Source organism: Salvelinus alpinus, chromosome 2 (genome assembly GCF_045679555.1).
Source record: "Salvelinus alpinus chromosome 2, SLU_Salpinus.1, whole genome shotgun sequence".
Classification (NCBI taxonomy): domain Eukaryota; kingdom Metazoa; phylum Chordata; class Actinopteri; order Salmoniformes; family Salmonidae; genus Salvelinus; species Salvelinus alpinus.
In genome coordinates this window covers 14,104,095-14,130,634 of record NC_092087.1, presented here as the reverse complement: position 1 = coordinate 14,130,634, position 26,540 = coordinate 14,104,095, and the positions used below count along the sequence as shown (strand labels likewise).

The following is a 26,540-nucleotide window of genomic DNA, read 5'->3' as shown; positions in this document are numbered from 1 at the left end:
CAAACAAATGCTTAATGAATGTCAGTGTTTATAAGCGTGGTTTATCAGAAAAAGGAAACTGAGTGAAACACGGAGGTTAAACCCCTCTGACCACAGAGGCAACTGTATATAGGGGTCCCTATTCCTACTAGGCCTATAATAAGATCCAAGATTCAGTCAAGTAAGTATCTGTTACATAAAATGCATTAGGGGGTGGAGCCTGCTACCACCGACTACATAGCCTGCCACTTCCTCTAGAGTGATGACTCTTTGAGGACTTAGCAGCAGAAACCGCCACCATGTCTAACGCTGCACCCGCTGAAGCCGCACCTGCTGAGGCTACTTCCACTGCCGAGGGCGAAGCTCCACCGGCAGAGACTGCACCTGCAGAGGGAAAGGCCCCAGTTGAGGGCGCTCCAGCAGAAGGAGAGGCTCCCGCAGAACCCGCGCCTGAGGAGCCCAAAGCTCCCACACCCCCTCCTCCAGATGGTAATGCGATAGTGCTTCATGAAATGAGTCTCGGTTGGGCTTTTAGCAGAAACATATGTGGGCTACTTTGTCAATATCATTGATCTCCTCTCTGGACTGGATGGATGATCCATGGCTACGTTTGTTTGGTGCGCAAGGGGCTATAAGTGACATTTTCCTAAGTTGACAGGATAACAAAACTTTGATATTGTTTGTTAATGGGTCTTTATACATCAAATATTTCGATGGAGATAATAGGTCTTATGTTGGTCCCTTTGTCACTGGATCTCTTCAAGGGCTGCTTTCTATAAATAGCCTCTCCGTTTTTGGTCCAAGATTGCACTTGCATCCATTGCGCGCCGCCAAACCCTGCGAACTATTCCTTTATATGTATTTTGAGATGATCTATTTTTCCACACCATTTGCAAAGAAAATAAGCAACATTCGTCCACGGTCAGTTCATATGAGATAACAGTAAAGCACTGAAGCCCCTACTTTTGAGAGGCCAATGTGTAAAAGAATAATTGCGGGCTTCTTGCGCCCTTTAACTACAAGCCTACAACGTGTCGTGTAAGTGGTTGTGTAAGGCACTTGAAAGCCTGACTACAGGGTCAAGTATCCCATGCTTGCTTATTCTACCCAATTGCATGCTGATTGTTAGATATCTCACTGTATATAAGAGATATTGATGAACCTTCTTCATTTTATATTAGTGTTCCATCCTTTGTGCATCCTTGCCTGCCCTGATTCCCTGGATAAACTATTGTGCTCGGGAGTAGGCTACTCTTTAATGGTAACTCTAAAGAACAGAGGAGGCTGATGGGATGAGCTATAGGAGGACAGACTCATTGTGATGGCTGGAATGGAATCAATGGGGCGGGTGAGATGGCTGGAATGGAATCAATGGGGCAGGTGAGATGGCTGGAATGGAATCAATGGGGCGGGTGAGATGGCTGGAATGGAATCAATGGGGCAGGTGAGATGGCTGGAATGGAATCAATGGGGCAGGTGAGATGGCTGGAATGGAATCAATGGGGCAGGTGAGATGGCTGGAATGGAATCAATGGGGCAGGTGAGATGGCTGGAATGGAATCAATGGGGCAGGTGAGATGGCTGGAATGGAATCAATGGGGCAGGTGAGATGGCTGGAATGGAATCAATGGGGCAGGTGAGATGGCTGGAATGGAATCAATGGGGCAGGTGAGATGGCTGGAATGGAATCAATGGGGCAGGTGAGATGGCTGGAATGGAATCAATGGGGCAGGTGAGATGGCTGGAATGGAATCAATGGGGCAGGTGAGATGGCTGGAATGGAATCAATGGGGCAGGTGAGATGGCTGGAATGGAATCAATGGGGCAGGTGAGATGGCTGGAATGGAATCAATGGGGCAGGTGAGATGGCTGGAATGGAATCAATGGGGCAGGTGAGATGGCTGGAATGGAATCAATGGGGCAGGTGAGATGGCTGGAATGGAATCAATGGGGCAGGTGAGATGGCTGGAATGGAATCAATGGGGCAGGTGAGATGGCTGGAATGGAATCAATGGGGCAGGTGAGATTGCTGGAATGGAATCAATGGGGCAGGTGAGATGGCTGGAATGGAATCAATGGGGCAGGTGAGATGGCTGGAATGGAATCAATGGGGCAGGTGAGATGGCTGGAATGGAATCAATGGGGTAATGGAGCTAAGTACCAGCACGTCACATTGTCTAATGCTTGAGCTCTTGTTCCTCTTATAGAATATTAGCTCAAAAGTATTGTGGAGCTCCTGCACCTAAATATAAACAGTGCCGACAACTATTTCAGTCCAAGTCAAGCACTGAATAGAATCAGCCATCTCAAACATATGGAAACCCTATTAATGACTCAGTTCCATTTATTCCATTCAAGTTATGACAATGAGCCTGTCCTGCTATAGCTCTGCCCACCAGGCTCCCCCATGGAAGTTAAAAATAAGTATAACTAAATTCAAAGCAATTCAACTGAGACATGAAACATGAAAGTCTAATTCATTTGACAAATCTTTTATCAAAAGGATATGCCACTTATTAACGCAAAGAATACATATAGGCATACCATTTAAAAATGTAGTTTGATTATAAGTGATTGTTCCCACCCATGACCTATTGCATTCTGTGGATTTCATTTTTCTTCTGTTATTTAAAAACATTAATGGAATTTTGAATTATTATAGACAACCCACAACATGATCTTAGAGCATTTCCATACCACTGTAATTTTTTAAATTTTATTTTGGAGAATGAGTTAAAAAAAGTTAATGTTTCACTCTTATGCTCCATGGTATTGGTAACCACATATGATGTACCTTTTGTTGTTGTTGATTGTGATAGAATAATAAATAAGTCATTTGAATTTAATTTAATTTAATTCAATTCTAATTCCTTTAATTCAAATGTTGCTTCCTGTGTTGTGTGGGGTGGCCAAATTAAATTCACAACTCAATTTAGAATTGACCACAGCTCTGTTAACTACATCATATATTTTGCCTATTGGCTAGTAATCAATCTAATATCAAATCGAATACCGCCCGCTACAGAGGAAGCTGCAGCTCCTCCCGCCACAAAGGCGCCTGCTAAAACAGAGGGTAATGCATGCATTGCAATACTTCATTTACATATTTCTTTATTTGACCTTTATTTAACTAGGCAAGTCAGTTAAGAACAAATTCTTATTTTCAATGACGGCCTAGGAACAGTGGGTTAACTGCCTTGTTTAGGGGCAGAATGCCAGATTTCTTCCTTGTCAGCTCGGGGATTTGATCTGGCAACCTTTCTGTTACTAGTCCAATGCTCTAACCACTAGGCTACCTGCCGCCCCAAAACATATCATTAACTACACCATATATGTTGCCAATAAGATTGTAATCAAACAAATTCCTAAAAAAATCTAATACCAGCTGTTGCTGAGCCTGCTGCCGCGGAGGCGCCTGGTGAGCCAGATGGTATCCACACATTGCAATATACAGAAGTCATAATTTACAGCGCATATAAACTACTTAATATCAGTTGCCTATAGGCTGGTAATCAAACTAATATCTAACGCCAGCCACTGCTGGGCGAGGAAGGTGCAGCTTCTGCCGTCGCTGAGGCACCTGTCAAGGGTAAAGCCGAGATGAGAGAAGTTTGTCTGGATTAGGCTACTTAAATTCCCATCACGGTGTAAAGCTGAACTTCTGCGACACGGATTGAATAAAGCTCTTAGGTGTTGTTAGCCAAAAATGATTTGCGATTCTTTTAAATAGGTATATCCATATTGAGCGGCATATGATGATGAAGATGTCACCTGGCACCCTGTGGATTGGTAGTGAGACTATTACCACCAGCGGGGGCTTCGCCCTCAGCAGCAGCATCAGAAGCGGCTGATATTCATTAAATGCTAGAGAGATGTTAGAACAAAAGCTGATTTTAAAGGTTTCAAAATATCGTACTAGATGTGACCAAATGACAAGCTTAAAGTATGTGGATAGAATGTGCCGGTACGTGAGTAAAGAGATAAATATGTTACAGTGAAGAGGTTAATAACCTCTACGGGATCAGTGTTCCCCCCACAGGACGGTTGAGCTAATTTCCCAGGACATAGACATATCTGATATGGGCAGAAAGCTTCAATTCTTGTTAATCTAGCTGTACTGTCCAATTTACAGTACCTATTACAGTGAAAGAATACCATGCTATTGTTTGAGGAGAGTGCCCAGTTATGAACGTGAAAATGTATTAATAAACCAATTAGGCACATTTGGGCAGACTTGATACAACATTTTGATCAGAAATGCAAGGGTTCATTGGATCAGTCTAAAACGTTACACATACACTGCTGCCATCTAGTGGCCAACATCTAAATTGTGCCTAAACTGGAATAATACATTGTGGCTTTTCTCTTGCATTTCAAAGATGATAGAACAAAAAGAAATAATGTTTTTTTTCATTGTATTATCTTTTACCAGATCTAATGTGTTATATTCTCCTACATTAATTTCACATTTCCACAAACTTCAGAGTGTTTCCTTTCAAATGGTATCAAGAATATGCATATCCTTGCTTCAGGTCCTGAGCTACAGGCAGTTAGATTTGGGTATGTCATTTTAGGCGAAAATTTAAAAAAGGTTCTTATCCTTAAGTTAAAGGCAATGTTCCCGCTTTAGCTGCATGTGTCGGCTCAATCGGAAATGACTTTCTTATGGCTGCAATCCCGCTAACGGGATCGACATGACAACAGCCAGTGAAAGTGCAGGGCGCCAAATTCAAACAACAGAAATCTCATAATTAAAATTCCTCAAACATACATGTGTCTTATATAATTTTAAAGGTAATCTTGTTGTTAATCCCACCAAAGTGTCCGATTTCAAATATGCTTTTCAGCGAAAGCACCACAAACGATTATGTTAGGTCACCACCAAACCACAATAAGCACAGCCATTTTTCCAGCGAAAGATAGCAGTCACAAAAAGCAGAAATAGAGATAAAATGAATTACTAACCTTTGATGATCTTCATCAGATGACACTCATAGGACTTCATGTTACGCAATACATGCATGTTTTGTTTGATAAAGTTCATATTTATATAAAAAAATCTGAGTTTACATTGGCGCGTTACATTCACTAATTCCAAAAACATCAAGTGATTTTGCATAGCCACATCGATTCAACAGAAATAGTCATCATAAATGTAGATGATAATACAAGTTATACACATGGAATTATAGATATACCTCTCCTTAATGCAACCGCTGTGTCAGATTTCAAAAAAACTTTACGGAAAAAAGCAAACCATGCAATAATCTGAGACGGCGCTCAGAACAATAACCAAATTAGCCGCCATGTTGGAGTCGACAGAAACCAGAAAATACATGATAAATGTTTCCTTACCTTTGATGAACTTCATCAGAATGCAGTCCTAGGAATCCCAGGTCCACAATAAATGCTTGATTTGTTCAATAACGTTATTTATGTCCAATTAGCTACTTTGGTTAGCGCGTTTGGTAAACAATTCCAAAGTCACAAAGCGCGTCCACTATAACGTGACGAAATGTCCAAAAGTTCCGTAACAGTCAGAAATACATGTCAAACGATGTATTGAATCAATCTTAAGAATGTTGTTAACATACATCTTGAATAACGTTCCAACCGGAGAATTACATTGACTTCAGTTGAGCGATGGAACGGAGCTGCCTCTCACGTGAACGCGCGTGTTCAATGCGTGGTCACCTCATGGCAGTGATTACTCATTCCTGTCTCCTTCGGGCTCCCTTCAAATTAGAGTCATCAGACAAAGTTCTATTGACTGTTGACATCTAGTGGAAGCCGTAGGAAGTGAAAACTCATCCATATCTCGCTGTAATTTCATTGAGAGCTTGGTTGAAAATCTAGCAGCCTCAGAAAATATCCAAACAGGAAGTGGAACTTCTCAGGTTTTTGCCTGCCATATGAGTTCTATTATACTCACAGACATAATTCAAACAGTTTTAGAAACTTCAGAGTGTTTTCTATCCAATACTAATAATAATATGCATATATTCGCAACTATGACTGAGGAGCAGGCCGTTTACTCTGGGCACCTCTGTGCACCTTTCATCCAAGCTACTCAATACTGCACCTGCAGCCAGAAGAAGTTAAAAAGATATCGCAGAATTTGTAACACCTCAGCTTTACAGATTGAATAGAGCCCTAACTTAATAGCGCTAAAAGATCTCAATGATATTTGAGCATTTTCACCATCATGTTAGGCCCTTATTAGTCTGGTCCCAGATATGTTTTGTGCTGTCTTTCTTGAAAATTGCTATGCTCATTTTTATAGTTTACATAAAAGACAGCACAAGCAGATCTGGGACCAGGCTCTTATGTCTTTTGAGCTAATTCATTAGATTAATCTTTAACATGTAACTAACACTAGCTGATGCTGCTGCTGTCATGTGAAATGGATCACTGATACCTTCACATCTGAATATATGTCCAATCCATTCCAGTATGGGATCATGTTAAGGTGTATGTAGTTTGGTATACATATAGGGCTAAAGTTTTTCCTGTCCCCATGACCTGACCAGGGAAGACTTTCAGCCCTAGTTAATGATAACAGTGTACCAGGGAATGATCCGGGCCTTAGATAAAGATTTGTATACCAGGGAATGATCCGGGCCCGAGATAAAGATTACAGTGCACCAGGGAACACTCACTCAGGGTCCTAGTTAAAGACTACAGTGTACCAGGAAACACTCCCGGCCCTAGTTAAAGACTACAGTGTACCATAGAGCATTAGATAGGTGTAGACTGTTTTCATCTTTCTACTGGACAACCAAGAGGTATTCAGAAAGAGATGGGATTGGCTGGAAGTGATTCTAGAACACTGCTCTCATACCTGCTGCCTCTAACCTTTAAATAAATGCACATTTAACATCATCTGCTCCTGTTGATGTGGCCCCCACAGAGGAACCCCCAACAAAGCACCCTCACTTCACCCCCACTCCACCCCCACCCCCAAAGGGTAAACCAACCCGACGAGCTGAGGAAAGATTGGTCAAACCGTTACGGAGCTCTTCACACGTTCTCCTATTACCATTTTTATCATTCATATGATAACCCAACATCATGTCCTCAAGTTGTACGTCGTCTGAATTGTGTTTGCGTTTCCAAACTGTAGAGCCCTATTGCCATGTTTCCTTTGAAATGCTAATCCAATAAGGCAAATTATTTCCTGTTGCGTCTTGAGTTGTACATTGTCTGAATTGTGTTTACGTTTCCAAACTGCAGAGCCCACCAGCGAGCCCCTGGAAGTGACAGTGGAGGACAAGAGTGACTCTTCAGTGACCATCACCTGGAGGCCTCCAAAGACCATTCCGGCCAACTCTGGACTGGATGGATACACTGTGGAAATCACCAAGGAGGGAAGTAAGTCCTTAAAGCCCACTTCAGCCCTTAACTAGCCTGGTCTTAGATCTGTTTGTGCAGTCTTGCTAACTCCTACGGACATGGGCATGACCAATCTCGGACCAGGCTACCCTTTAACTACTAAGTTCTTGAATGGTGTTATGTTGTCCCATTGGATTTTGTACATCTCTGATGTAAAACAGAGAATTTTCGAAGGTAAAACTGAGAATTAATCACAACCGTATGGAAATGTTTATTGATTGTTTTACCTAACACCTTACAATGAGGCTCTGTTACACTTTTAGCCGATACAATTGTGAATTATATTTTATTGGTTGGTCAGACCTATCAGTTGCGACTCTTCCCTGCATGTCACTAGTTGATTTATACCGTACCTAACCTCTCGCTATAAGGAGAGAGGCATTTCTGGCAGTGTCATGAACTAACTGGTGCCTGCTTTTAGATTCCAACCTAATGCTAATGTCAGTAACAGACTCAAGTCAAATGACAGAGAAGATACCTCAAGTTATGCAACTACACGGTTGACCTTGCAAATGCGGTAATGCACCCTGAAAACACAACAGAATATATTTTTATACATGAATCTTCTTGATTCGTCTATTTAAAAATATTGTTTTGGGCCCAGATAGGATAATAAGACCTGCATGTATGAATGCATGGTGCAATAAAATGACAGGACTTAAACTTTTGGGCTTCCGAGTGGCACAGCGGTCTAAGGCACTGCATCTCAATTCAAGAGATGTCCTTACAGTCCCTGCATCGAATCCAGGCTGTATCACATCTGGCCATGAATGGGAGTCCCATAGGGCGGTGCACAATTAGCCAGGGTAGGCTGTCATTATAAATAAGAATTTGTTCTTAACTGACGTGCCTAGTTAAATAAAGGATTTTTTTAAAATCAGCTGTTAGCTGCTGCTTATTGTCCTCACTGTGTTCATTCTCCTGCCACTGTTCCATATTGTCCTCAGTGTGTTAACTGTTCTGTCACTGTTCTATATTGTCCTCTTCCTGTCACAGCCGAAGACTGGAAAGCTGTCAACGAGGACCTGACCGTGTCCTGTCGTTATGTCATCAAGAACCAGACTACCAGCGACCGGCTGCTGATCCGGGTGGTGGCTGTGAACTCCGGTGGCCGCAGCCCCCCTGCTACCATCGCCGATCCCATTCTGGTCAAGGAGGTTGGGGGTAAGCAAAGAAAAGCAATACAGTGCATTTGGAAAATATTCAGACCCCTTGACTTCTTCCACATTTTGTTACGTTACAGCTTTATTCTAAAATTGATTAAAACCTCTACAGGATCGGTGGGTCCCCTACGGGACGGTTGAGATAACGTAGGTTGTAAGTAGCAAGATCATTTCCCAGGACATAGACATATCTGATATTGGCAGAAAGCTTAAATTCTTGTTAATCTAATGGCACTGTCCAATTTACAGTAGCTATTACAGTGAAAGAATACCATGCTGTTGTTTGAGGAGAGTGCACAGTTGTGAACTTGACAAGTTATTAATAAACCAATTAGGCACATTTGGCCAGTCTTGATACAACATTTTGAACAGAAATGCAATGGTTCATTGGATCAGTTTAGAACTTAGCACATACAATGCTGCCATCTAGTGGCCAAACTCGAAATTGCGCCTGAGATGGAATAATACATTCTGGCCTTTCTCTTGCATTTCAAAGATCATGGTACAAAAAAAAAAGATCAGATCTAATGTGTTATATTGTCTTACATTCATTTCACATTTCCACAAACTTCAAGTCTTCTTGGGTATGACGCTGTGAAATAGTGATGTGCAACATACACCTAGTTTCCTGAAACGGGTCACATATAATACTCACACACACACACAAACACACACACACAGCCCTGAGCTACTGTACTTAAGAAGCATACCATGGTCCATTTCTGCCAACCAGAAGATGTGATGGTTTTCTTCCACGTACTTCAAGTGGACAGTACTGTATTACCGGGTGGCTATAGCAGCATGTCCAAACTGTTTGTGATGGGCGGTGTCCGTCTTTATTGTTGAAATAGCTTTTCAAAACAGCAGACGTTGAAATAGCTAGGGAGAACCAGATATATTTTCCATCTCAGATATCCAAATGCCGTTGGCTTGGCACATCCCTGGCCTGTTAGAGTAATGCAACGGTGGTCTTCTCAGATTATTCCCACCAAGAGGGTGGTAGAACTCCTCAGTCCAAGCATGGAGCAGCTCCCCAGTTGTTAAGTGCCTAAAGTACTACCTTTGACACCTTTTGGATGCATGTTTTCACCGGTGTCTTCTTACTGTGCATTCAGGAGAAGTAATTTTTAGTCTTCCTCAATGATAACTTTTAATGATTAGTCAAGCATCTTCATTTACCAACACGCTCTCATAGTCTCACTGCGGAATTATACATGTTTTTGCACTTTTCTCCAAATGTTAAATTGCAAAGTTGCTCCAAATTTAAAATAGTTTCTGACACGCTTCTCCTGCTCCGCATCGTTTTGTTAGTTAAGGTTTGGCATAGGGTAAAACATTCCTATGCCAAACAATCCGGAGTCATGGGATTACATTAATCTGCCACCCCTCATCCACAATACCCAAGCCTTGATGGTAATAGCGTTCACTGTTGTGACTGGTTTTGAAGGCATTTCCCTACATCCTCAGGACATGGACAGACTTCCAATTTCAAAGTCAATCTTGTGCGGTCTGGCTGAATTTACAGCAATCATCATGGAATCAAGTTAATTGACTGTATACAGTGGTAGGCCCTGGATTTTGTGTTTTATTCAGAGTCAAAATTTCTAAACATACAGTAAAATCGTAAATAGTTGGTAGACCTACAAAAAAAAGACTGAGTCAATTAAAAAGTAATTTATGTAAAGAGAGATCATCAAATGTGTAATGGAGATATTTATCGGAGGGGAATGAAACCTGAACCCCAAGGACTGTCAATGTCCAAGTCCCACAAACTTAGCCATTGGTCCACCAATAGACCAATGGCTAAGACCAATGGCTACCAACACAATGGAAAAACCTCTAACTTTCCCACAAATCCTTAGGAAAATTGTTCGGATGTGTCTGCTAATTAACACAGATTGAATTTGGAAGGTTTGGCATCGGGTTGATTCCCAAGTCAGAATGCGTGCTGGAGAATTGACAAGCCAGCGATGGTGCGATGGTGACAAGTGTACTCGTTGGGGGTTGGGGACATTCCAAAGTGTCCAGTCTACACAGAGGTGGTGGGGACAGGGGAGGGATCTAATGTCTTGTATGCCTTCTAAGTCCTTTGAGACGACCAGGGACTCAGTGTTTATTTTTAAATATGCCACAGACTGACAGGGCAGTTCTCTTTTGACCTGATCCCCTCATAAGGAGTGTCAAGTCGGAACGCTCCACAGAGAAACACACCTAACTCTACCATGACCGATACCCAGTGGGTTGGTTGGTTTTTTTCATCCATTTTCTGATAGCAGCACATATTTCTGCCTATAGCACTGGACATCCCATGGCACTAGTGCATAGATTTTTTTAGGAGTGGGAATTCAATTATAGTTTCTATGTTCTGTTATTAGTTAGTTACAAATATCAACCGTTCTGTCCATGTTTTAACACATACAGCAAGCCATTTGCTGTGACTGATGTGTTTGTGGGGAACCCTATGGTCGAGGAGAATCTACAGTACAGTATCAAGTTGAGTGTGATTCTTAATGCAGCCTGTATAACAGTGTGAGCTGGGGTAACTATAGATCTCCATCATGTGTTCTATTTATATTTCTGATGCGATGGTGTGAGTTCAGATTGGACCTATTTAGAGTACTGATGTGATAGTGTGAGTTCAGATGGGACCTGTTCTGATGTGATGGTGTGAGTTCAGATGGGAACAATTTAGAGCTCTGAGATGGTCTGAGTTCAGATGGGACCAGTTTAGAGCTCTGACATGGTCTGTGTTCAGATGGGACCAGTTTAGAGCTTTGAGATGGTCTGAGTTCAGATGGGACCAGTTTAGAACTCTGATGAGTGTAACTCTGCTAGACTCAGCAGGTGGTTGGTTCCCAACTAGATATGGTCTGGAGTACAGGATAATCTGTCTCCAAGGTACAGAGTGGGTTTTGAGGATTTGTTTTTTAATTCTTTCTGATACATATTCAAATGCTTGTTCTAAAGTGTCCTATCCATCAAGTGTTTCAGTGATTTTACTTATTTGAACAGGTTGATTATTATTATTTGTAAACTGTTTGTTCCGTCTGTAGCTCGCCCCAAAGTCCGCTTGCCTCGTTTCCTGAGGCAGAGGTATGTCAAGAAAGTCGGTGAGAAGATCAACCTTGTCATCCCCTTCTCTGTGAGTTTGCATTATGAGATGATGAGTAGGCCTGGGAGTTTGTCTAGACAACATGACCTGAGCAGGATTTGTTTTAAATTGGACCCTAGCTATAGGCACATTTACTATTTAATGTTACTAGGGGCTAGAGTTTTGTCACATTGTCAGTAAAGTCTCCTGGGCATGATGTATAATAATTTTGATGTTGTAGCATGTCCATACAGATGTAATTTAGACTATTGATTGAGCCCAACCTTGTGTTCTTTACTGTCCTAGGGCAAGCCTAAGCCAGTGGTTAGCTGGTTAAAGGATGGAGAGCCCCTTGACCCAAAGAGGGCCAACATCCGTACATCTGACACAGACAGCATCCTGTTCGTCCGTCAAGCAGAGAGAGTGGACTCTGGCTCATATGAGATGTGCGTGAAGGTGGATGACTTTGAAGACAAAGCTGCTATCATCATCCAGATTATTGGTAAGTCAAATTTTATTAGACTATCCAACCTTGTTTTCATTTCCAAACAGATCATGACGTAGCATTAGCCTCTGACTGTCATGGTATATTTTGATAATAACTAGGGCCAGGTGTTGTTCCTGGTCAGGTCATGTGATCAGGAAGAAGTCCTGGACCTAGTCCTAACTGACCTGGAGAGCGATTGAGTTGTTGTGAGTTGATTGATACTAATGATGCAACCCATATTGAACCTTATATCTCTGTGTCTGCTCACCCACAGAGCTGCCTGGGCCACCAGCCAGCATTAAGGTTGCGGATGTCTGGGGATTCAATGTTGCCCTTGAGTGGACCGCACCTAAAGATAACGGAAACACAGAGATCACAGGCTACACCGTCCAGAAGGCTGACAAGAAAACCGGGGTGAGAAACCCGTCACTTACGTTATAATGCCAAAGTGAATGACAACTTCTGTAGCCAACTCGTTTACACAATTCCCATTGATTCAGCAGCAAATATTATCCCTGTAATTTTTTTATTTTACCTTTTATTTAACTAGGCAAGTCAGTTAATTAAGAACACATTCTTATTTACACTGACGGCCTAGGAACAGTGCCTCGTTCAGGAGCAACATGACAGATTTTTACCTTGTCATCTCAGGGATTCAATCAAGCAAACTTTCAGTTGCTGGCCCAACGCTCTAACCAGTAGGCTACCTACCGCCCATAATCACATCCAATCCAAACAAACTTTATTTAAAGGTACATCTCAGTACACTTTACACAAAAAATAGACCCCAAAAGAAAATACAATTCCTATAATAAGACTTTAAAATATAATTAATGCTCATATGGTGTCTTGCCCAGGACTGGTTCAACATTCTGGAGCACTACACCAGACTAAACGCCACCATCTCAGACCTCATCATGGGCAACACCTACACCTTCAGGATCTTTGCAGAGAACAAGTGTGGACTCAGTGAGGAATGTGCCAGGACCAAGGAAGAAGCCACCATTGTGAAGGAGGGTGAGACATTCTCCACACCACCCCTTTCTAAAAACATCCCCCTGCAACGTTAAAATGTTGGAGAATGTTAGAAGGAGTGGGACAGTAAAGTCTCCTTTTAGCTAGATGTCCCTATTTAAGACCTAATCTATGCTCGTGTCTCATTGTTTTTCAGTTATTGACTATAAACCTACCCCGTTCGTGGAGCGTGACTTCACCGAGGCTCCCAAGTTCACCACTGTTCTGAACGACAGGTCCACCACTGTTGGCTACAGCACCAAGCTGCTGTGCTCTGTGAGGGGATCCCCCAAGGTAAACCTTCCCTCTCTCAAACCAGCTCAGTACTGGAGGTTCTTCATGGAACTTGTAGGCTAGGCTAGCAAAACTGCTAAGATTCTAACACACCCACTCATTGTTTGTTGGGTGAGATTGTAATGCCGATGGCTCCACATGCCAGGCCCATGCACACAGACAGCTGCCAGTTGCGCCTTCCCTTCACCTACACACTGAAGAAGACTGTGAAGCTGAAACGTCTGTGAACGCTATCTCTGATGCAGTGAAAAGACTTAAAAACATTGAATAATGGAGTAGGCTTTATGCTCCACCTTTTGAGTGCGGACCGATTACACCTGCTTGTGCGCCTTCACTTTTTCCCTGGAAAATATGAATGGATGGGGATACACATATGTCACACACGCATGCGCACACACACACTCCTGTCCATCCGTCCCTGTCAATATATTTACTCATAGCAGAGCTGGTATGAGAAGGATCTTTAGTCTCCTTGTCAGCCTGCTGTCTGAACCTCCGGCTTCCAGCCTGTCCCCCCCCCCTCCCACCAGATACACTGGGTTGCCAGTTGTCACAGCAAAGCAGCATTTGGCATAGGGGGGGGGGGTTGGGAATTTACCTCCGTACAGGATTAGGTTCTGAGTCTCTGAGCGGAGCCCTGGACCCCTGGCCAGCTGGGTGGGTGGATGACAGAGAGGGGGTTGAAGGGTCAAATGTGTGACATTCCTGCCTTGAGGGGACCATGGGGGTCATTTACACTGAGCCACACAGTGCCCCTGCCACTGGACCCTCTGTCTCATGCACCCTAGAGACAGTGTGTCTTCCGAATAGCTGTTACATCAAAGAAAAGGGCTTAGAAACCAATATAGCTAAGCGAGTGAGTGTGTGTGTGGCTCAGTTGGTAGAGCATGGTACTTGCATGCTAGGGTTGTGGGTTCCATTCCCATGGAGATCAGTATACATCTGGCGGCTGATAATTAATGTGATGTTCCTTTATTGGGGAATTCGATTTTTCATTGAGGTATGTCCACTTTGCAATGCGCGGATCAGATTCAGTAGGGTGCATAGTAAAATACTCCAAGTACACAGAAACTGAAGTAAACAATTGTGACTTTAATCATGTTTCCATCCACAGTTATGATTAAAGTCATACTGTATAAAAAAAAGAATAAAGACAGCTGTGATGGAAACAAAGTTTCGGTGAAATTTTATAAACGCAGACAGATAATTTGTTTGTTTGACATGGTGGGATCTTTTTGTGCAGGTAAAATGAATGATGTGAGAAATGGCTGTGGAAATGCCTTCATGCTCAAATATTGATATAATAACCATCATATCAAATCAAACTGGGAGTCACATGATGATATGGTGGTTGTGGTCCTCCCACTACATCTCAGGAAAGCCTGCAGTTGATTAAACTACAGATGAAATAAATGATGATGAACTGCATAGGGTGGGGAAGGTGCAGAGTGATGGGCTTGATGCTCCTTTCCAATAAATGCTGATGGTTTACTCTGGTGACATGATGATCGATTCTTGACTGCCATTTGACAAATAAAAATATTCTCGCTCTTATCTAACAAAACTATCGGTAGAGTTGATAATGCGATGGGAAAAACATTGAACATTAGAATTTTATTCGGTGCATGAAAACTTAGGGCACAAAATGTACTTTTTTGCTTATGTCATCGCACACTGATTTTTATCCGCAGCAAGTCAGGTGGGAAAATTAGTATATTTGTAATGCAGATTTTAGAATATTTGCGTGATTGGATGGAAACCTAGCTGCTGACAATAAAACGTAAAAATTCAAACAATTGATCTGAACCATAGAAATGACGTACTATGTCATTGCAGCCTAAGATTATGTGGATGAAGAACAAGATGATCCTCAACAACATGGATAACCCCAAGTACAGGATGATCAGCACAGGGGGCATCTGCACCCTGGAGATCCGTAAGCCTGGCCAATATGACGGTGGAGAGTATGTCTGCAGAGCTGAGAACCAACTGGGGAAGGTCGACACCGGCTGCAAGCTGGAGGTCAAAAGTAAGTAGTAGTTGTGGTAAGAAGAGAAATAATAATTATAATATATTTTTCCTACTAGTACCGACTTTACTGATAACTTCTGTACTATTGAGAAAAAATGTACTTACTACGACTGTGGTATGTGGTTGTCTCCAGGGTCTAACATTGACACCCGCCACCTGCCAAATGTGGGTAGATTTTGGTATTGGCGGGTAGAATGTTTATTTCAGCAGCCACGTTGGCAGGTGGTCACACAGAGCAAAATGAAGAATATTCATTAATTTGCATAAGTTTCTCATAAAAACATGAACAGAATATATAAATTATTCTCATTTCCTGCAATTTTCTGAAGAAGCAATGATGTGAATTTTGGTAAATCAAATCAAAGTTTATTGATCGCATACACAAATTTACGTGTTAAGGCAGGTGAAGCGAAATGCTTGTGCTTCTAACTCCAACAGTGCAGTAAAATGTCTCACAAATACACAATATTGAAAAATCTAAACAAGAAATCAAGAACTAACATTCCAAGTAGATTTATTAGAGTGAGAATATAAATACTTGGTGTGTATAGACAGAATACAGAACATAATTTGGAAAATAAAATGGTAATGTACAGTGAAAGGTACAGTGGGGAGAACAAGTATTTGATACACTGCCGATTTTGCAGGTTTTCCTACTTACAAAGCATGTAGAGGTCTGTCATTTTTATCATAGGTACACTTCAACTGTGAGAGACGGAATCTAAAACAAAAATCCAGAAAATCCCATTGTATGATTTTTAAGTAATTAATTTGCATTTTATTGCATGACATAAGTATTTGATCACCTACCAACCAGTAAGAATTCCGGCTCTCACAGACCTGTTAGTTTTTCTTTAAGAAGTCCTCCTGTTCTCCACTCATTACCTGTATTAACTGCACCTGTTTGAACTCGTTACCTGTATAAAAGACACCTGTCCACACACTCAATCAAACAGACTCCAACCTCTCCACAATGGCCAAGACCAGAGAGCTGTGTAAGGACATCAGGGATAAATTGTAGACCTGTACAAGGCTGGGATGGGCTACAGGACAATAGGCAAGCAGCTTGGTGAGAAGGCAACAACTGTTGGCACAATTATTAGAAAATGGAAGAAGTTCAAGATGACGGTCAATCACCCTCGGTCTGGGGCTCCATGCAAGATCTCACCTCGTGGGGCATCAATGATCATGAGGAATGTGAGGGATCAGCCCAGAACTACACGGCAGGACCTGGTCAATGACCTGAAGAGAGCTGGGACCACAGTCTCAAAGAAAACCATTAGTAACACACTACGCCGTCATGGATTAAAATCCTGCAGCGCACGCAAGGTCCCCCTGCTCAAGCCAGCGCATGTCCAGGCCCGTCTGAAGTTTGCCAATGACCATCTGGATGATCCAGAGGAGGAATGGGAGAAGGTCATGTGGTCTGATGAGACAAAAATAGAGCTTTTTGCTCTAAACTCCACTCGCCGTGTTTGGAGGAATAGAAGGATGAGTACAACCCCAAGAACACCATCCCGACCGTGAAGCATGGAGGTGGAAACATCATTCTTTGGGGATGCTTTTCTGCAAAGGGGACAGGACGACTGCACCGTATTGAGGGGAGGATGGATGGGGCCATGTATCGCGAGATCTTGGCCAACAACCTCCTTCCCTCAGTAAGAGCATTGAAGATGGGTCGTGGCTGGGTCTTCCAGCATGACAACGACACGAAGCACACAGCCATGGCAACTAAGGAGTGGCTCCGTAAGAAGAATCTCAAGGTCCTGGAGTGGCCTAGCCAGTCTCCAGACCTGAACCCAATAGAAAATCTTTGGAGGGAGCTGAAAGTCCGTATTGCCCAGCGACAGCCCCGAAACCTGAAGGATCTGGAGAAGATCTGTAGGGAGGAGTGGGCCAAAATCCCTGCTGCAGTGTGTGCAAACCTAGTCAAGAACTACAGGAAACGTATGATCTCTGTAATTGCAAACAAAGGTTTCTGTACCAAATATTAAGTTCTGCTTTTCTGATGTATCAAATACTTATGTCATGCAAAAAAATGCAAATTAATTACTTAAAAATCATACAATGTGATTTTCTGGATTTTTGTTTTAGATTCCGTCTCTCACAGTTGAAGTGTACCTATGATAAAAATTACAGACCTCTACATGCTTTGTAAGTAGGAAAACCTGCAAAATCGGCAGTGTATCAAATACTTGTTCTCCCCACTGTATATTAGGATGAGCTATGTGGAGAATACAGTATATACATACACAGCGAGTAAACAGTATATAAACAGAATACTACACCGGCTCTGACGCTCGTCTTATGTGGCAGGGCTTGCAAACTATTACCGACTACAAAGGGAAGCACAGCCGCGAGCTGCCCAGTGACACGAGCCTACCAGACGAGCTAAATCACTTCTATGCTCGCTTCGAGGCAAGCAACACTGAGGCATGCATGAGAGCATCAGCTGTTCCAGGTGACTGTGTGATCACGCTCGCCGTAGCCGACATGAGTAAGACCTTTAAACAGGTCAACATACACAAGACTGCGGGGCCAGACGGATTACCAGGACGTGTGCTCCGGGCATGTGCTGACCAACTGGCAGGTGTCTTCACTGACGTTTTCAAAATGTCCCTGATTAAGTATGTAATACCAACATGTTTCAAGCAGACCACCATAGACCCTGTACCCAAGAACACAAAGGCAACCTGCCTAAATTACTACAGTCCCGTAGCACTCACGTATGTAGCGATGAAGTGCTTTGAAACGTTGGTAATGGCTCACATCAACACCATTATCCCAAAAACCCTATTTGCATACCCACTCCAATTTGCATACCGCCCAAACAGATCCACAGATGAATCAATCTCTACTGCACTCCACACTGCCCTTTCCCACCTGAACAAATGGAACACTTACGTGAGAATGCTATTCATTGACTACAGCTCAGCATTCAACACCATAGTACCCTCAAAGCTCATCACTAAGCTAAGGATCCTGGGACTAAACACCTCCCTCTGCAACTGGATCCTGGACTTCCTAACGGGCCGCCCCCAGGTGGTGAGGGTAAGTAGCAACACATCTGCCACGCTGATCCTCAACACTGGAGCTACCCAGGGGTGCGAGCTCAGTCCCCTCCTGTACTCCCTGTTCACCTACGACTGCATGTCCAGGCATGACTCCAACACCATCATTAAGTTTGCAGACGACACAACAGTTGTAGGCCTGATCACCGACAATGACGAGACCGCCTATAGGGAGGAAGTCAGAGACCTAGCCAGGTGGTGCCAGAATAACAACCTATACCTCTACGTAACCAAGACTGAGATTATTGTGGACTACAGGAAAAGGAGGACCGAGCACACCCCCATTCTTGTCGACGGGGCTGTAGTGGAGCAGGTTGAGAGGTTCCACAGGTGTCCACATCAACAACAAACAAGAATGGTCCAAACACACCAAGACAGTCATGAAGAGGGCAGGACAAAGCCTATTTCCCCTCAGGAAACTAAAAACATTTGGCATGGGTCCTGAGATCCTCAAAAGGTTCTACAGCTGCAACATCGAGAGCATCCTGACTGGTTGCATCACTGACTGGTTGCATCACTGCCTGGTACGGCAACTGCTCGGTCTCTGACCGCAAGGCACTACACAGGGTAATGCGTAAGGCCCAGTACATCACTGGGGCTAAGCTGCCTGCCATCCAGGACCTCTACACCAGGTGGTGTCAGAGGAAGGCTCTAAAAATTGTCAAAGACCCCAGCCACCCCAGTCATAGACTGTTCTCTCTACTACCGCATGGCAAGCGGTACCAGAGTGCCAAGTCTAGGACAAAAAGTCTTCTCAACAGTTTTTACACCCAAGCCATAAGACTCCTGAAAAGGTAATCAAATGGCTACCCGGACTATTTGCATTGTGTGCCCTCCCCCCAACCCTTCTTTTTACGCTGATGCTACTCTCTGTTGATCATATATGCATAGTCACTTTAACTATATATTCATGTACATACTACCTCAATTGGGCCGACCAACCAGTGCTCCCGCACATTGGCTAACCGGGCTATCTGCATTGTGTCCCACCCACCACCCACCAACCCCTCTTTTACGCTACTGCTACTCTCTGTTCATCATATATGCATAGTCACTTTAACCATATCTACATGTACATACTACCTCTATCAGCCTGACTAACCGGTGTCTGTATGTAGCCTCCTACTTTTATAGCCTCGCTACTGTATATAGCCTGTCTTTTTACTGTTTTATTTCTTTATTGTTCACCTAATACCTTGTTTTGCACTATTGGTTAGAGCCTGTAAGTAAGCATTTCACTGCACGTGACAAATAAACTTTGATTTGAGAATGAGGTTGTAGCGGTATTTATTAGAGAGGGGTAAAGATAAAGATTTTGTTCGGGCTCCAGGCAGGTATTAACCATGTCGAAAGGAAAAGAGTAGAATAGAGAGAGTACCACTACCAGACCCACACACATCAGCAGAAGAGACTGCCTAGAGTGTAGCCTGTTTACCAGATAGCCAGTGGAGAGAAAAGAGAATACACACCCTATAAAACCCACATCACAGCACAGGGGTAACCCCACCAAGAATACCTCATACAATAATAATAATAATAATGGCAGAGCAATTGAACAGCAACTTCATACAAGAAAGAACCCAGTCATCAACAGAGGATTTGCAGTAATATGTATTATCTTCCAGTGGAGGAGTGCAGAGGGTATGACTGTGGGGGGTGTTCATAGACACAACAAAGGCCTTAAAAATGTCCACAATCTTATCGGCCACATGTCATTAGTACACCCCACCTCAATACAGTTCAAATAACAATACACAACTTGCAAGCAACCTCCCTTTTAACTAAAATGTCCACCCAAATACTTCTGGCAGGGCAATAATAGTCCAGCTCTAATGAACTTCAATGTGAAGAGCATTTGAAAATAGAAAGTCTGTTGCAGGGTAAAGCACTGGAACGATAGAGGGAAGAGAAAGAGAGAAAGAGACCAAGAGAGATCTTAGCTGTGTTCTTCAGGCGTGCAGGTGTACTGTCTGTACTGTCTGTACTGTCTGAGCCACACGGTCCCGTGTGGCTCAGTTGGTAGAGCATGGCGCTTGCAACGCCAGGGTTGTGGGTTCATTCCCCACGGGGGGACCAGGATGAATATGTATGAACTTTCCAATTTGTAAGTCGCTCTGGATAAGAGCGTCTGCTAAATGACTTAAATGTAAATGTAATGTAAATGTAAATGTCTGACCGTCCGATGGTTTGTATGTCAAAACTTCGCAACAATGTTGCTACTAATCCATGTGATCCATAACCTGCGCGGTCCCAAACGAAAACAACCACGACCTAGAGCAGTCATACCGATTATTGAGTTAAATTCTTTATAAACTACACACGCTGAATACAAACAAAACTTCTGCAGCATACCACACACAATCAAACTGTCGCTCCTCCCCAAAGAGCTGAACGAGCTGTCTTTATTTCCTCCTTCCTTACTGCTGATGCACTCTTAAAAAGGCTCCGTGCAGGATTTCCCCACAAGATGGCCAGCGTTCAATGACTATCTAGATACATAGGGCATACTGTAAGTCTCAAGGTGCAGGGCTAAGTACCGGGCAGTTAGCCAGCTAGTGATGGCTGTTCAGCAGTCTGATGTCCTGGTGATAGAAGCTGTTCAGCAGTCTGATGTCCTGGTGATAGAAGCTGTTCAGCAGTCTGATGTCCTGGTGATAGAAGCTGTTAACAGTATGATGGCCTGGTGATAGAAGCTGTTCAACAGTATGATGGCCTGGTGATAGAAGCTGTTCAACAGTTTGATGTCCTGGTGATAGAAGCTGTTCAGCAGTCTGATGTCCTGGTGATAGAAGCTGTTCAGCAGTCTGATGTCCTGGTGATAGAAGCTGTTCAGCAGTCTGATGTCCTGGTGATAGAAGCTGTTAACAGTCTGATGTCCTGGTGATAGAAGCTGTTAACAGTATGATGGCCTGGTGATAGAAGCTGTTCAACAGTATGATGGCCTGGTGATAGAAGCTGTTTAACAGTATGATGGCCTGGTGATAGAAGCTGTTCAGCAGTCTGATGTCCTGGTGATAGAAGCTGTTAACAGTATGATGGCCTGGTGATAGAAGCTGTTCAACAGTTTGATGTCCTGGTGATAGAAGCTGTTCAACAGTTTGATGTCCTGGTGATAGAAGCTGTTCAACAGTTTGATGTCCTGGTGATAGAAGCTGTTCAACAGTCTGATGGCCTGGTGATAGAAGCTATTTAACAGTATGATGGCCTGGTGATAGAAGCTGTTTAACAGTATGATGGCCTGGTGATAGAAGCTGTTTAACAGTATGATGGCCTGGTGATAGAAGCTGTTCAACAGTTTGATGTCCTGGTGATATAAACTGTTCAGCAGTCTGATGGCCTGGTGGTAGAAGCTGTTTAACAGCATGATGGCCTGGTGATAGAAGCTGTTTAACCGTCTGATGGCCTGGTGATAGAAGCTGTTTCTCAGTCTGATGCACCTGTACTGTCTCAGTCTGCTGGATGGTAGCAGAGTGAACGGACTGTTGCTCAGGTGGCTGAGGTCCTTGATGATCTTCTTGGCCTTCATTTGACATCAAGTACTGTAAATGTCCTGGAGGGCAGGCAGCGTAACCCCAGTGATGCGCTGAGCTGACCGCATCACCCCCCCGAGTGCCATGCCGTTGAGGGTGGTGCAGTTGCTGTACCAACCGGTGATGCAACCCAATAGAATGCTCTCAATGGTGCATCTGTAGTAGTTTGTGAGGGTCTTTGCGGCCATACCAAATTTCTGCAGCTGCCTGAGGTTGAAGAGGCGCTGTTGTGCTTTCACCAAGGTGTCGGTGTGGTGGGACCATTTCAGGTCCTCAGTGATGTGCGGCCAAGGAATTTGAAGCTTTTGACCCTCTCCACTGCAGCCCCTGTGGATAGAGGCGTGCTCCCTCTTCTGTCTCCTTTAGTCAACGATCAGACCCTTTGTTTTTTTACATTGAGGGAGAGGTTATTTTCCTGGCACCACTCCGTCAGGACTCTAACCTCCTCCCTGTGGGCTGTCTCGTCATTGTTGGTAATCAGGCCTACCACTGTCATGTTGTCAGCAAACTTGATGACTGAGTTGGAGATGTGCTTAGCCACGCAGTCATGGCTGAACAGGGAGTACAGGAGGGAGCTGAGCACGCACCCCTGTGGCTACCCTCTCCACCTGGGGTCAGCATGTCAGGAAGTCCAGGATCCAGTTGCACAGGGAGGAGTTCAGACCCAGGGCCCTGAGCTTAGTGACGAGTGACGCACTATGATGTTGAAAGCAAAGCTGTAGTCGATGATCAGCATTCTCACATAGGTATGCCTCTTGTCCAGGTGGGATAGGGCGGTGTGCAGTGCAAAGACAATTGCGTTGTCCATGGATCTGTTGGGGAGGTGTGCAAATTGTAGTGGGTCTAGGGTGTCGGGCAAGGTTAAAACACTTCATGATGACAGAAGTGAGCGTACTGGGTGATAGTCATTGAGTTTAGTTACCTTTTGTTTTCTTGCATGCAGGAACAATAGTGGACATATTGAAGCAAGTGGGGACAACAGACTATGATAGGGAGCGATTGAATTTGTTCGTAAACACTCCAGCCAGCTGGTCTGCGCCTGCACTGAGGATGCAGCTTGGGATCCCATCTGGGCCAGAAGCCTTGCGAGGGTTAACATGTTTAAAAGATCTACTCCCGTCAGCTACAGAGATCAGGAGCCTGCAGTCCTTGTAAGCAGCGGGGCCTCCGACGGAGGCACTGTGTTGTTTTCCTGGAAGCAGGCGAAAAAGGTGTTAAGCTTGTCTTGGAGTGAGGCGTCGGTATCCGCGACGTGGCTGGTTTTCCCTTTATAATCCTGAGATTTTTTAACATTCATTAATTAATTAAGACTCAGGTCACAAAACATTTAACGAAACTGAGCAATATACCACATTTCTTCCTACTAGTGATACATTTGCTTTTTTAGAAACATTATAAAGCATGCTTTTCCATTTATTTATTTTGGGTGTGTAATTATGGCAACTACAAAAAATGTGTCCGGTAAAATATCTGAGTGGCTGATAGATCTTTTTGAATCTACCTGCCACTGTGGCTGGAGGACCAAACATTTTAGGCCCTGGTTGTCTCACCTTGTTATCTTAAGACGAATGCACTAACTGTAAGCAACTCTGGATAAGAGTGTCTGCTAAATGACTACAATGTAAAATGTAACTTAAGTGCTTTCTTATACATGGGTGTATCCGAGGAAGAAGCCTCACCAAAGTATAAACCGAGTTCATCTATAATATAGACACTGCTTTTGCAATCAAATGTATTTCTGCTTTAGCATTTGTTTCGGTGATGTTTTTACATTTTGCATTATCCATGCAAATTTAGATCTCGTTTTTTGTTGTATTTGAATCAGTCTGTGGAAATATTGCCATTGGTTCATGATCACTAAAATAATGATATTTACCTCAACAGAGCCTGTTTATGCAGATGCTGACAAAGACAAGGAGGCAGAGTGAATGCACATGCATACAGGTCAGTCACTCTTGTTGACATATTTTAAGGTTTCATATGGAAAGTGGGCTTCAATTTACAAAATTGGCCTGAATTCAGAAGTTGAGTGTGAATCAACAAATAAAGGCCGCTTTGATACAAACTACACATCTTTAAAATACCTGGCTTTAACCATGTCTTTACTTTTTTTTAAATTTAAATCCATATTGGCATTTAATTTGCTTTGACTTTGGTCTTGTTTTTTTACATTTGTTATGTATTTCACTTTTATTTAACCAGGTAGGCCAGTTGAGAACAAGATAAAACAAAGCAGTGCGACAAAAACAACAACACAGAGTTACACATAAACAAAAGTACAGTCAATAACACAATAGAAGAATCTATGTACAGTGTGTGCAAATGTAGAAGAGTAGGAAGGTAAGGAGAGTAAGTTTATATTATTGGAGAGAAAGTTTATATTTACCCATCATATTGTCACTTAGTAATAAAAAAATACCTATGAAACCTGAGAATTTAGCACCAAAGTTTATTTTAATATGTATCAGAGTCTATTTGTGTCCTGGTACATCTTCTCCAAGGCTGGACTTACATGGAGAGGCCACATCCCCATTGCAAGGGTCTGAGTGCCAGTACTAGCTGCTGCTCATAAATTACTCCTGTAATGGCTCCACATGCACTCAGTTGGGGGACTAAATCACATTTCCTTGACTCAGCAGCAGGGGGCCCATTAGGGACCAGCGAGACGGCGTGATTTACTACCAGGATCCACTGTAATGCAAGCAGCTTGTCACCCCCCAGGGTGTTGAATTTCCACAGTGGACACGACAAAATAACAATTTATGTGTGATATCATTAATATTTATACTGGCTTTAAAAAAATATATATACTTTGTTATGCAGATGTAGGATTTTAATGTGATCACTTTTGTTGCTGAGAATTTCCTGCACATTTCCTGTTGCTGTAAGATAATTTTTCCCTTGAAGGAATCGGGCTCAAATTAAGATCCTACATCTGTAACTGTTTATCTATTAGTAGCCTACTTAAGCTCTTGGAATATGCCTTTTGTAGGCCTGCTACTGCAGTTCTAGCCACCTCAGTTGGCTAAATATGGCATGTGAATTGACAGCTGTTCTGTTATTTACACCTGTTACAGTCCCAAGTTAGAAGCAAGCTGAATGAGGCCTTTACAAGAAAAGGTGAGGCCCACTTTATGTGCTCTAAAACTGTACCCTATCTCTCTCTTTTGATGTGAAATAGGTTTTTGGAAAGATTCAGTGAGTTTGAAAGTTATAAATGCCACTTGTTTTTCTACAGGACGGTGCTGGATGCTGGAAAAAAATGTACATATAACTGGAAAGAACATACAATCAAATTGTTATTACCTACAACCTCTGTATCCTAACCTATCCCACCCTATCCTATATTTATGAAGATTAAACATGTGTCCCCTTTATTTGTATTTTTCCCCTAGTACTCTCTGAAATAGTTAATATCCATGTCCACAACTCAGATGTCAACAACTGTCTGTCTCACAATGTCATTCTGAATAGGTCTCCATTATATAGAACAAATCGATTGTTCCTGATTGGAGATTAAAGCTGTAAAACCTCGGAATGTTTGTTACAATAAAGATTTTGATTCATGTTTTGGTTTTGGTGAATAAACCTTCTCTAACCTGAAGTAAAAATGATAATGTTGTTGACGGAAACCTACTGTACTTACTGATGTGAGAGAGAACTAGTGCTGGTTATGACATGACATTAGAGTGGCATTTGAAAGGGTGAATCCAAGATGATCAGATATCAGTCTACACTTTGGCTGGATTCACATGAGAGTAACAGACAGTAGAACTGAGAGAACTGAAAGAACCAGGGCAATAGAACCACTAAATCAAGAGGCAGAAGAACTTGTCCAGCCTTTGGGCGCTGTCTGGCTCACACACAAAAATATACAAGTGAAACAACAGCGTGTAGTGTGACTGACCCTCCTGTAACTGTCTTATCACACAGTCATGGAGTTATTGGCATAGTGATAAGAGGCTGTGTTGCCAGAGATATGTAGATTGTTGCCAACGATAACAATATGAAGAGTTTGGATGTCAGTCCACACAGTGGCCGGATGACAATGTGTCTTTAGGAGATTTGGAGAGAGAGGATGCAGTTGCAGTGTCTTTATTCACAACAGGACTAACCTAACGTAGCAGGCGTAAAAGGAACCAGACCGAAGGCATGGTAGACACAAGAGCACCACTATTACAACAGCTCCCTCTAGTGTCCTTACTTGCAAATGACAAGATGCATAGAGGTTATTTATATTACTGTGAAGTAGCTATAAGGCACAGGAGGATGGTGCCACCTTGATTTGGGAGAACAAGCTCGTAGTAATGGCTGGAGCGGAATGGGTGGAATGGTAAACACATGGTTTCCATGTGTTTGATGCCATTCCATTTACTCCGCTCCGGCCATTTTTGTGAGCCGTTCTCCCCTCAGGAGCCTCAACTGCTATAAGGAGGTTCTCTCTCTCTTTCTTGCTCTCTCTCTCTTGCCCGCTCTCTCTCGCCATGT

General features: G+C 43.0%; 1 protein-coding gene across 1 annotated transcript; it reads left to right on the top strand.

Moving 5' to 3' along the window:
* The first annotated feature begins 243 nt into the window (after nucleotides 1–243).
* Nucleotides 244–25,620, top strand: LOC139554444 (myosin-binding protein H-like). Its single transcript, XM_071367249.1, has 12 exons — nucleotides 244–468; nucleotides 7,213–7,350; nucleotides 8,368–8,535; nucleotides 11,588–11,676; nucleotides 11,932–12,127; nucleotides 12,387–12,526; nucleotides 12,970–13,129; nucleotides 13,284–13,420; nucleotides 15,257–15,449; nucleotides 23,937–23,996; nucleotides 25,130–25,172; nucleotides 25,291–25,620. The coding sequence occupies exons 1-10, from the start codon at nucleotides 279–281 to the stop codon at nucleotides 23,978–23,980; spliced, it is 1,455 nt and encodes a 484-aa protein (XP_071223350.1). The 5' UTR covers nucleotides 244–278; the 3' UTR covers nucleotides 23,981–23,996; nucleotides 25,130–25,172; nucleotides 25,291–25,620.
* Nucleotides 25,621–26,540: the final 920 nt, after the last annotated feature.

Excerpts from the sequence above, each read along its gene's own strand:
- LOC139554444 (XM_071367249.1), top strand. The coding sequence starts at position 279 with ATGTCTAACGCTGCACCCGCTGAAGCCGCACCTGCTGAGGCTACTTCC. Across the intron at positions 8,536-11,587 it reads TCTGGTCAAGGAGGTTGGGG|CTCGCCCCAAAGTCCGCTTG; the intron begins GTAAGCAAAGAA and ends TTCCGTCTGTAG. Across the intron at positions 15,450-23,936 it reads CTGCAAGCTGGAGGTCAAAA|AGCCTGTTTATGCAGATGCT; the intron begins GTAAGTAGTAGT and ends TTACCTCAACAG.